At 35.8% G+C, this 13,475-nt stretch overlaps 1 protein-coding gene across 1 annotated transcript; it reads right to left on the bottom strand.

The window, feature by feature from the left end:
* Window positions 1–5,352: 5,352 nt before the first annotated feature.
* Window positions 5,353–5,991, bottom strand: LOC146999301 (protein GVQW3-like). Its single transcript, XM_085818321.1, has one exon. The coding sequence runs from the start codon at window positions 5,989–5,991 to the stop codon at window positions 5,353–5,355; it is 639 nt and encodes a 212-aa protein (XP_085674447.1).
* Between the last annotated feature and the right edge of the window lie 7,484 nt (window positions 5,992–13,475).

Consider the following 13,475-nt stretch of genomic DNA (forward strand, 5'->3'; position numbering starts at 1 on the left):
CCATAGGTGACAAGGGGGAAATGAAAATTAGCCAAAAAGTCATTCTGGACTACGTAACCAAATTTCCATTCTCATTTGGTATTGTTTTTAGCATTTTCTGTATTTTCATTAGTACCGTTATAAGGTATTTCTCCTGCCTTCTTAGCATGCCTTCGTGGTGTAGCGGTCAGCACGCTCGACGAGTATTCGAGAGGTCCCAGGTTCGAGCAAAACTAGCTTTATACTCTAAACACCCTGCGAGGGCATTGCTCATTTTTCATTCTCCTGCTTCGAAATAACCTAATGTCTCTGCAGTGGCGCCCGAACTAAAAAAAGGCGGTGGGTGATGATTCTCCACCACCAGAATTTGGCGTTTGGGTCCCCTAATCCCCAGTCACTTTTTAAAACGGGGGTGTATATAAATTTTTTTCCAGCCTTCTTAGCATACCTTCGTGGTGTAGTGGTCAGCACACTCGGAACGTATTCCAGACGTCCGTGGTTCGAGTCCTGGCGAGGGCATTGCTCATTTCTCACATCTCTCAGAATCAAAAATAACCTAATGTCTCTACACCGTTTTAATTGTTTTTCCTTTTTTCTTTAGTGTGCTGAAAATAATCATAGTTTTGTTTCTATCATCCTTTGAAACTGCACAATATCTGTTCATTCAGAGCCTAAATTTAGCTAATGCTCAGCTGAGCTATCTTGCGAAATCGCAATTCCAGCCGCTGCCCCAAATAAGACGAGGTGCGGGATTTTAATTTATTATTAAACTATTCATCATGAATTTAAAAATCTGATGTGAATACCACATGAATTCCATCTACAGAATATTAAAGCACACGCAATTTTTGCTACATTTCATTTGAATTTATTTCTTCTAATTTCATTAGAGATCTATTTCTCATTCAATTAGTTCAGTTCTCACTTCGCGGCAAGGCATAACTACGAAGGCAGATTTTTTGGTGCACAAATCTGAGAGTTTACATTTCGTCCTTGTTGCGATGTAAAGTGAATGAACTCGATACACATCCTCGTTTTAAACACAAAACTTATATTAAATAATTGCACAATACAAGTATAAACAAGAAAATGACATATAAAACGTATAAACACAAGAACACAACAAAAATTGTGAAAAATAGACAGCATTCCAGCTGCCTTGCGAATGCGTTCGTCTGAGTCTGACTGTTCAACTGAATTCAATGTTCTTTGGCATAGTTCCAAAAGCGAAAGAGTCAGGTTGAGTTGTTCTGTTCCGATGCACCGGAACATACTCCCACCCTATCAGGCATTAGTCCTGGTATATGGGCAAAGGAGCTAATTTATGAATGTTTCTTTTGTAAAAAGAGCTTTTTAGTTTTAACCGTGGCCACACGAACCAGTCCGTCAGCACCATGATGAAGTTCGACCACTTGTCCTAGTGGCCAAGAACCTGGAAGATGACCATCATCTAGTAACAGGACGATGTCTCCAATTTTCATATTCAGCTGAGTGTCCTTCCATTTCTTTCTGGTTTGAAGAGAAGATAGATATGCTTTGGTCCATGATTTGCAGAAGTCCTCCCGCATCTTTTGAATTAGATCCCACCTATTCCGTATATTGGCAGGACTAGTAAGAGGTAGTTCAGGAGGAGAGAGGATCACGTCTCCTGTAAGAAAATGTGAAGGAGTGAGAATATTAATGCAATCAATGTCAGTATTGTTTACACTACATAACGGACGAGAATTTAAAATGGCTTCTATCTGAGCCAATAGAGTTGTCAATTCTTCGAAAGTAAGTAGAGTTTCACCGATTACTCTTGTACAGTGATATTTGGTTGATTTAATTGCGGCCTCCCAAATTCCTCCGAAATGAGGAGATGCTGGAGGTATAAAGTGCCATTCTATTGATGCTTGAGTTAAACGATGAGCAACGGCTTCGTTCTTAGGAAACGAAGCCCACAATCGTTGTACACTCATGTCCATAAATTAAGGATAATTCGGAGTCATTCGGAAATCGAACTCTAAAATAAATATATCACCTGTAAAATCACTACACACATCTTCAAGAATCATATGCAAATTTCAGGAAGTAACCAGATGACACCGATGGTACGTCACAATGATGAGAGTGTAAGAGAGTGATATATAAGGAATGCAGGCAAAGAAGTAAAATTGTTCGCAGGCGCTTTATAAGCATTTCAGTGCAATAACCGGATTGTTATGACACAAAAGACGCATTTGGATGACTTTTTACGTGGTAGAATTATCGGCCGTCTGGAATGTGGGCGTACCCAACTGGAAGTATCAGACGAACTTGGAACTGCCCAGAGTGTCATCTCCAGGCTTTGGCAACGATTCCAAGATGATGGTAATGTGAGTAGACGTTACAGCACAGGTCGCCCCAGAGTTACAAAGCCGAATGAGGACCGGTATTTGGCAGTTACTGCCAAAAGAAACAGACAGAGCACAGCCTCAGACCTGTCTCGTCAGCTAACTTTACATTTTTCAAATGCGAAAAGTCTTTCTCATTTATCTTTTGGTTTGGAAGCGCAGCAGTTAGTTTATCTAATACAAATGCCTTAATTGGCATTCTCACTGATGTATCGTGGATTGACATCAACTCAGTTTCAACGCAACCTTTTGTAACTGCGACTTCTGACTCAGCTAAACCCTTGACAGGAAAACGCGCATTTTTTCTTTTAAATCCCAATAAATTAATACAAGATTCAGATAATAATGTTGATTCGGAACCACTATCACAAAGCATTCTAATATTACGTTTTTGACCCATCGAATCAATTACATTTACGTACGCAGTTGGCAATAAGCCAAAAGTTGTTTGAACGCTATTATTTTGAATTACAGTTCCGTTTTTGTTTTCATTCGTAGACGCAATGTCTGGTATTTCATTTGCGGTTGGATTCTTTCTTTGCTGTTGTGACTGAAAACTGCTCTCAGAAAGAGACGCAGATGTGAAATAACTTTTTAACTGATTTTCACACAGAGTACTATGATGCAATAGCTGGCAATAATGACAACAATGTTGAGACATACATTCAGATTTTTTTTGCTGACTAGACAAACAATTTAAAAAAAGATTATTTTCTCTAACAAATTGATTTCTTTCTTTGACAGTTAGTGCTTTAAATTTGGGGCATTTGAAAAGAAAATGATCTGATTTACACATAATACATTTGATACTTTTGTTCACAGAAAATCTTTTAACACTAGGTTGAGTTTTTCCCTTTCTTTTTCGTGGAAAATTTCTAAAGGGGAACACCTATCATTTATAAATTGAATAAACATTTCAAAAGTAGGAAATTCCACTTTTGCTGAAAACTCAGACCATTGTTTACATGTTTCGTTGTCAACCTTCTGTAATAAAATATAAAATAGCCAAACATCCCTTTCATTAGCTTTTGGATCAATAGATTTTAAACCTCTAATAATCTCATCAGATGTATCGGCAATTTTTCGTAAATTAATTGCATTTTCATTAATTACACAAGATTGATCCATGAAAGTTTTTATTAGTGATGTGACAATTTGTTTTTTCTTATCATACCTAGATAATAATTTTCCCCAGGCTTCCATATAACTATTTTTTGAAATGGGAATATGTTTAATAATAGAAGCTGGTTCATCAGTTAATAAACCCTTTAGATATTGAAATTTTTGAATATTGCTTAAATTTTCATTATTATGCACTAACGATACATTCTTTGTATGTCTTTGAAAGACATCCAGTTTCTGTAATTACCATGGAAAGACTGCATATTTATTCTCGGCAATTTAAAATTATTAGCAGTATTTGTAGTACTATAACCTGGTATTTGACGTTCATTAACATTAGTAGCTTGCATATTAACAGTAACATTTAATTTCTCAAGTTCTTGTTGTAGTTTGGCTTTGGTTTCATAATATTTTTTCTCAAATTCTTCCATTTCAGAACTTTCCGGTGGAAGTTCTGCGTCTGCCTTGTCAAAATCAGAATAAGCGCTTTCAATGTTTTGAAGTTTATTCATTAAATCATGTTTTTCGAATAACTGCTTATCGTCAATAATGAAATTTGAAATTCTGGTAAGAGCAGTTTTCGCTCTACCTCTATTAATTTTAGCAATCTTAACCTTGTCTTCCATTACGACGTAATGGTGCAATGAGGAAAACCAAAGTCAAACTTGTAAAAAATAAAAAAAATACTTATCTTGCTTGGCCTTCAAATGAAGTTCGATGCTAAAAGTATCCAGTAGTATCCAATACTGTACCGAATGTAGAGTTACAGTGCTGACGAAACCGAACTCAAAATTCCTTTAATCTCGCCGGTGCCTCCAGAATTTAATGTTGCGATGTAAAGTGAATGAACTCGATACATATCCTCGTTTTAAACACAAAACTTATATTAAATAATTGCACAATACAAGTATAAACAAGAAAATGACATATAAAACGTATAAACACAAGAACACAACAAAAATTGTGAAAAATAGACAGCATTCCAGCTGCCTTGCGAATGCGTTCGTCTGAGTCTGACTGTTCAACTGAATTCAATGTTCTTTCGCATAGTTCCAAAACCGAAGAGTCAGGTTGAGTTGTTCTGTTTCGGTGCACCGGAACAGTCCTACTCGGAAAAAGACACTGAAGTTGCAGAAACTGACTTAATTCACTATTCTGCTAAGTTTCAAATGTAGACAAACAGGGTGCTATGGTTTAAAAAAAGTTAGGCTTAGCCACACTTAAACAACTTGTTGTTAATTGTTGATAATTCTACAACTGTTGCATGCAGATTAACTAAAGACATAAAACTTGAACCGGAAGATAAGAACAAAATAATTCAATCATTTTTAAAGCAAAAAATGCACTATTTACCAACACATAAGAATAAAAACTGAGCTCACTGAGCTCAGTAATACCTTATATATACAAGGGGTGATCAAATGAAAAGGTACGAAGCGACACGGTGGGTACAAATGTAGACTTTATTCAAAATATACACCATAGGCCTGAGCACAACGATCCCACTGATGAACAAGCCGCAGAATTCCTTGTTCCCAAAATTCCTGTGGCCGTGACGAGACCCAGTCCTTCACAGCGTCCTTGAGTACGTCGTCCGAGTTGAAGCGTTTCCCTTTCAGGTGTTTCTTCAGTGGACCAAACACATGGAAATTGCAGGGCGACATATCCGGACTGTAGTTCGGATGGCCCAAAGTCTCCCACTTGAACTTGGCTAGTTCCTTGTCTGTGACTCTGGAGACGTGTGGACGCGCGTTATCATGGAGCAGAACCACACCCTCCTTGAGCAGCCCCGGTCTTTTGTTCTTGATGGACCTGCGTAGGCGTCGAAGTGTCTCACAGTACATATCGGAGTTAATGGTTTTTCTGTGCTCGAGGAATTTCACAAGTAGCGGACCTTGAACGTCGAAAAAGACGGTGAGCAACACCTTACCTGCTGACGCCACGGTTTGAAATTTTTAGGGGGAGGTGACGACGCATGCTTCCACTGAATGCTGTCCCGCTTTTTCTCTGGCTCGTAGTGATAGCACCAGGTCTCATCACCTGTGACAATCCGCTCCATGAAAGCGGGGTCTTCCTGATACCAAAACAAATGTTGCAGTCCTAGCCCCATACGCAGTTCCTTTTGCTGGTCGGTGAGCTGCTTCGGAACCCAAGCGGCACACACCTTCGGATATCGCAAACTGTCGTGAACAATTTTCCACATTGTTCCATAGCTGACATCCACCTTCACCATTCGCAATGTGGCACGCCGATCACTTCTCACTAGGTCGTCCACCTTGTCGAGATCGCTCGTGATAACAGTGTTTGCCTGGCCTGGTCTCGGGTCATCACCCACACTCTCACGTCCTGCACGAAAACGGGCACTCCATTTTCTGACAGACTTGTCAGAGACACATTTCTCCCCGTAAACTGTCACCATCCGGCGATGAATAGCTGCAGGTTTCTTACCTGCCGCAGTCAGAAATCGAATAACACCTCGCTGCTCCTCAGTTGTCGAATTTTGTAAAGCGAACGCCATCCTCGCCTTATACGGACTGCCGCATCATTTGGACGCCGCTTTTGATAAGAGCTCTGCTCTCTCCTGCGCATGCGGGCGCCCGCGCATGCTCCGATCCCAGTCAGAGATTTCAATCGCATCCCAAGATGTCTCGCTACGTTCTCCCATGACAGAATATGGAAATATTTATCTGTTACGTTTTTACGTCGTTTCGTACCTTTTCATTTGCTCACCCCTTGTATATACTTTTGGTGCTGTCGATAGCAACCAAAATGAGAGGTGCACAATAAAACATTTTTATCTCCATCGGACACCAGTGTCTATATATATTTGTATATATAAATATATATATATATATATGATCCCGACCACACAAATGATCCCGACTTCTCAAAGGGCATTGGAATCCCTCTCTACAATCACCAGCAATTCATTTGTATCGAGTTTAGTCTTTTTCGCATTTCTGAAAAAAAATTCCTTCTCCAAATTGCAAATTATAATTTTCTACTTAATTCTTATTTCATCTATTCATATTTTTAAGTCTTGTTCTGAATGGATATTATTTTTATTTTCGAAATAAATTACATTTCATAGCATCGATGAATTTGTTTTGCATTCAAAAAATATTTTAAGATTTAAATTGAGATATTTTTTATAATACTGATTGGCAAATTTACAATTTGGAGATTTTTTTTTTTTTTTTTTTTTTTTTTTTTTTTTTTTTTTTTAAAGACTAAACCTCGATCCAAATAAATTGTTGGTGATTGTACAGAGGGACTCCAATGCCCTTTGAAAAGTCGGGCTCATTGTGCGGAATCAACAACAATGTCCATTGTTTAAATATACTTTTATTTAAAATTCTTAATGTTTATTACTTTAGCATTTAATAAGTTACAATACAGTGTAATTAATTATAAATTCCAGTTTTTGATTTCCACAGTAGTGCATCTTTACTATCTGTATTTTTTTCACATTTCTTTTTAGGTAATCAAATTATATATATATTCTGTATTAAAATTATATTTGCTGAATGAACTGAAATTCATTGAAATTGAAAAAAATTTCTAATACTTGCGCAATAGCTGCAAAGTAAGATAATAATAATTTATTTACTAAAGAAATATTTATTATCTTATCTCCTAATATAAATTTAGTAGAATGTATCTAAATTAAGTAACCCTGAAGTATGAAATTTAATTCCGAAAAAATTTTAGAAGGTACTTAAATTTAAATCATGAAAAATAGAAATTCAAACTTTTAAAGGAAATTAATAAACCATTGATCAGAAATTAGTTTACTCAAATAAGAAGGATGCCAAACTGGCAAATTTAGTTAAGGCCAAAATTGTAGTTCCGTAAAGTTATTTGATTTTTAGAAAACCCGAGATATGCCAAATTATAAAGAGTTCTATAAAGAATTCATTTTGAATGTAGAATTTTAGTTAAGTTAATGGATTTTTTTCTAGAATTCTCGAGTTAATGTAGCCAAATGAAGTAGTAAAAATTTTATGATACTTGAGTAAAGTGTCCCCCGACACCCTCGCTTTCCTGGATGTTAATTAAGCTAATTTTATAAATATAGTAAACAGTAGTTAATCTTTACTATACTTATGAAATAAAATTCAAAGTAATCATAATAAACATGAGAAACATAAGAAACACAAGTTCCAAACTCGAAGATCTTTATAAAATATTGCAACAAATATCAATTTATAACACCGGTGTCATGAGAAAAGTAGGTTTTAATATTCTGCAAGTGATAGATAAAATTTTTACTTCATGTGAGCATTATCGTCTGCATCCAGAACAAAGTTAATTGGTTACGATAAAATTTCATAGGAACGGACAGACTGAAAGCATTTATCAGCGTTTCTGTTCAAATCGTAATTTATTTTTTCACATTTAATCATTTTTCTCTTCATACCATTTGATTTCCTTTCCCCTAACCCACTCCCTCCCCCCTCAAAAAAAGGAAAAAGGGAAGGAAAATAAACGCAGAAAAAAGTAAAGCCTTAAATACTGAAATTTCTTTGCAGTTGAGATTTAATTTTTGAGTAAAAATATACTTTCATGTGTAGGCGATTGTACGTATTTCTTTTGATAATGAAGACGGCTGGGGTTTGAAATTGCTAAACCGTGAAAGATAGCAGTCGGAAGGTTTTGCATTTAATAATTCGCTGCCATGCTGCTTGTTGGTAACAACAGTGCAACACCGGGACACTCTAGGTACAACGGCCATCGAGAATAAGTCTTTGCCCGAATGTTGACAATAACTTCGCTTTAGACATATAAAAGATGTAAAAGTGCTAATACTTCTAAAGAAACACAAGACCGCGCAAAATTTTTGAAATATCTCCAGAAGGTGAAAAAAGCAAGCTGTCGAGCTGGTTACTACAAAACATGAAGGTTGATTGGCATAATAATGTTCATAAATCAAGTACGAAAAGCTCCAAGCACATAACAAGTCATTTATATCAAAAACAAAAATTTTAAAATACGAGATTAAAAATATCAAAATACACCAAAGTATATGCAATAATTTGCTATTGAGAAATTGAGAAAAATAGAACAAGATGGAAATGTTTAAAACTAGTTTGTGCTTTCAAGTAAATTTTGACAGAAAATTTCTTCAAAAATATAAAATATTACGAATAGCCTGTCAACTGGAAAGGGAGCTTACCTAATTCTTGACATTCTTTCAGCAGTGATGCGTATTATATCAATGATGGAGTGATCAGAAAGTATATTACTTATCTCTTTTAAAATTTTTAAGAAATCCAACAAACGTACTAGAAATATTTTGTAAGTTTCAGTGCTGCTTTCTAGGTTTATGAATGCTTCTTTCAAGTCCTTTTTTTCGAATCAGGAACTTTTTCAGGTGGAGGAAAAACTAATCCATTGCGTTACTGTTATTTTGAGTATCAACATCACAAGCAGAATTATTATTTATATCATTATTTACCACGGTGAATTTATTATCAATACTTATGCTTGCGTTATTTTTCAGTAATTTAAATGGGCATACTGTTTTGCTGAGACAGATAAAACCCTCTGAAGTCAATGCCTTCACCGACCCACGTTTTTTAGTCACCCTGAGAAGTGCTAGACATTTTAGCATTACTTTGTGAAACACCCTTTTTAACCAACTGAGAATGCGAAATAAATTTAAAACTATTAATTCACTTGTCCTTAATAGCACAATAATTATTTTCAGCACCCTTATAATTAATAAAATCCTGCCTATTTTGAACAATATCAGTTCTGAGAACATTAAAACATGAATCAGCAGTTGACTTATATGCTCGAATAATGTTTATCCTATTCTGAAATCCCCGGGCATGTAAATAGACTAGGCCGCTATGCATCGATGGATCTTCATTTGGATTTTCATTACGAAATTTTTCGCAGCTAGACTTAAGCTCGTCGAGGGGTCCTGCAGGTTCTTGAAAAAGTCAAAGCATTAATGCAGTCAACTTGGTCACAGTGCGGCTTGCTCAATAGCTGCTTAGTTATATCATCCATTTCCTTATCATCTAAATCATTGTCGGTGTCCAAGTCCGAATTTTCATTTTCAATATCAACATCTAACATACTTTTCCAAGCCATGCGGAAAAATTATAAATCTAAAAGAGAAAAATCACGCTAAAAGCACAATCACTATTTCCAAACTAAACGATAATGGAAGAAACACGTCGTTCCTGAAGAGCTCATAAAAACAAGTCTTTCTGGCTCGAAGTTTGAAGGTCGAATCGCCATTCGCTACCCTTTAAATTTTACTATCAATTCTACTTTCGTCGGGGACACATTAGTTAAATATCATAAAAAATCGCGTTTTTAAATTTAAGAGAGAGCTTTTATCCGAGACGGCTGACCATCTCCGAACTATTAGAATTGCCTGGATTCAACTTTAGCTTTTGCTAGCCGTGTTGTTATCGTGGTTCGAGGAGTCTGAACCAAAATTTATAATAGGAATTGGCAGTGTGAATTACAATTTCCAATGTAAATTACTCAAATTTTAACTTAAAATTTATGTTCTATTAGTCCTGGGATAAGCGATAGCTTGTGCTATAACTACACGACGCATTAACTGTTATGTTGGAATTCTAATAAAAAGATTTATTTTGAACCATCTTCTGATATTCGGAGTTATTCTATTGAAAGATTAAGGTGAGGCGATGATGAGTACCTTGACTATGGGATCATGATTTAGAAATGAGATGGATAAGTTCCATACATAATCGAATTGTTTTTATCTTACAAATTTATTGCAACTGGAGAATGAAATCATTAAAATATCAGATAATTTACAGGTGCAGAACGTTTAACAACTTACATTCCAAGCACCCGTGTCTGAGAAACATCAGCAACTTCTATGTGATTGGCATGGAGTCAAACAAACTGCGGTTGGTAGTTACGAGCAAGGAGGTTAGAATAGATGGAGTAAGCCTGACGTCACAAAAAGGAAGCCAAGGAAATGTCAGCTATGGGACATCACGACTTATCATGACCGCCATACAGCATACTAATAAAACTACGAAGCATATTGTTAAATAAAATTACACTGACTCTGAGAGCAAATATCAAAGTCTCGAGGGTTAGAAAAGTGTCTTTAGGCATAATTTGCATAAAATACCATTGAAACTTCCCCTGGTCTCCCTGGTTTTACAATGCACACATTTGTTTTATAGTTACTATTTATACATTTTCATGTACCTAGATTTTATTAAATTTGAAACAGTTATTTGCAATCCTTGTGATTTTACTACATACTAATTTTAACCCATTCGCGCCGACTGTCACGTATACGTGCCAGCAACGAACACACTTATCTACCGGCCGACACGCAGGCGTGACAGAGTATTTTTCCGTTTTCTACCTACTGTCACGTATTTGTGCCAGTACTTTGGAACGTTTTTCAAACTATAATTTCTGCCACAAGATGGCACTGTATGTCCATATGGTTTCAGATACATGTACATTAGACCTTATACTCGAAATGAGAGAAGCATGACTCACATACACGTGTGTTTGATTATATAAGCAAAAGGGGAAGTAAATGTTTCCGAATGGCGTGATTTATGACGTCTCTTTAAATTCGCACATGGTAGCTGTTTATAGTAGAGAAGTTTTATTTTCGCTAAAGCGTTGGGTATTTCGGTTTGCAGCTCAATATTTAGAAAATAATTTGATCTTGTTAGACGTGAATTTTTTCTGTTTTTACCGTTGCAATGTCGAAGCGTCGGAAATTTTTATCAGAGCATGAGATAGCAGAAATGATGCAAAATATTTCAGATATTGATTCTGAAACAGATTCTGATAGTAGTGATAGTGATACTATAATATATTCTGATCATAAAGAATCTGACGAATCCAATGATGATGAGGACATTTCGGACATCTGTATGCCGAGTACGTAGAAAGCAAGTACTTCTCCATGGTCATCCACAATAGAAAATTTATCGGAATTACCATTTAAAGCTGTTCCTGGAATTAAAGTGGATAATTCGGTTGAAGAAGAAATTGATTTTAGGTATTATTTTGATGATACAATAATGAAATTAATTACTGAAGAGACTAATCTGTATCAGAGGAGTAAATATCCTGAGGATGAATATGGAGCAGCTGCTTCGAAGTATTTACCTGGTACAGTGGAAGAAATATTTGTTTTCTTTGCTCTAACAATTTTGATGAGTATTATAAAGAAACCCACAATCAAAATGTACTTTTCAACGAATCCCGTGCTTGCAACGCCATTTTTTAATAGCGTAATGAGTCGTGATCGATACGTTGTAATTCTTAGATGTTTACATTTTACTAGCAGCAATGCCAAAAAAATCGGAAAGTTTCAACCAGTTTTAAATAAAATAATTGAAAATTTCAAGTCCCTGAGAGGAATATATCAATAGATGAAAGTTTATTACTGTGGCAAGGAAGACTTGGATTTCGCCAATACGTCCCTTCTAAACGGTCGCGATATGGAATTAAACTTTATAAATTAAGTGAATCTGAATCAGGATACATATACAATTTTATCATTTATGCGGGAAAAGATACGGCGTTAAAGGAAACTTTAGGATTATATGGGGAAAGAGTTGTCAAATCTCTACTTGAAGAACTTTCTGGTCAAGGGTACCATTTATATATTGATCTTTTTTTATGTCTCCATCATTAGCGGAAGAACTCTTCGCACTACAAACAAATACATGTGGGACTGTAATGAAGAGAAGGAAAGGAATGCCTGAAAATTTTCCGCCGCCCAAAATGAAAATCAGTGAGATGTTGGTTTTGCAGAAAAAGAACTTAAACTTAACTGCTTTCAAAGATAGACGAGAAGTGCTAATGATATCAACTATGCATGATGCAAAAATGTGTGATACTGGTAAAAAAGATCGAGCAATATCTAATCCTATAATGAAGCCAGAGTGTGTCGTAGAATACAACAAAAATATGGGAGGAGTAGATTTAAGCGATTCTGTCATTATTCAGTACCCATCTTTCAGAAAAACTCATGGTATAAGAAGCTTTTCTTCAATATCATGGATATGGCTGTATTTAACGCCAATACTCTTTTCAACAAAAAAAGTAAAAAAAAATCTTCCTCTCCTGAATTATCGGCTTAATTTAGTTAATCAAATTATTTATCGATATTCTTCTAAAAGCACCAATGTTAATATCACACCAAGATCAGCAGAATCATTAAATCCGCGCAGATTAACCGAAAGACATTTTCCAAAACTTTGTTCAGAAGAGACTGATAAGAAAATGAGACGACAATGCTTCGTTTGTTCACATTCCCGGAAAAATACTCTAAATCGGCAAATGAGTTATTACGAGTGCAAGGAATGTAACGTAGGACTGTGTGTAGTAGATCCCTGTTTTCAAATTTTTCATACGAAAAGAGAATTTTAAGTAATATATTTAGTTTTCAGATGTATAATGTTAAAATTCATAAAATGGTGAGTAATTAAAATAAAATGTGTAAAATATGCATTTAAACAAGAAGTAAGGTAATTAAAGTATATATATAAAAATATCTATAAAGCATAAGCTGTTTAAATACTCTATAGAGCATTATTAAACAATGCGTAGATACTTCGGAAATTTCATGGATTTAGGCTTAGTAGGAAAAACGCCCCCGGCCCTGGAGAGACGCTCGCGTAAGACACTGCCGGCCTCAGCGATAAGCGCGCGTTTTCGCTATCCGGCTCGAAGCGGTTAAAGTCTTTTATGTTAAATATTAAAATTAGAACGGGAGACTTACAATCGTTCAATGATGAGTAGCTGACATGTAGACAATTCCGATTAGGGTGTAAAAAAAAACAATCAAAAGTCCACTTATGACAGCCACCATGCTAGGTTATGACGTCATACTGTGACTTTTCATGGCTTCATTTTTATTGCACGAGACCATTTGATCATTATTGGGGATCATTATTGGGGATTGATATTTATTTGGGGAGGATTACACCATTTGAACTAGCCGCCTTGGTTGCGAGTATGCAATTA

Source organism: Stegodyphus dumicola, chromosome 1, assembly GCF_044657685.1.
Source record: "Stegodyphus dumicola isolate Sdum_Otavi_A_Nest chromosome 1, ASM4465768v1".
NCBI lineage: Eukaryota > Metazoa > Arthropoda > Arachnida > Araneae > Eresidae > Stegodyphus > Stegodyphus dumicola.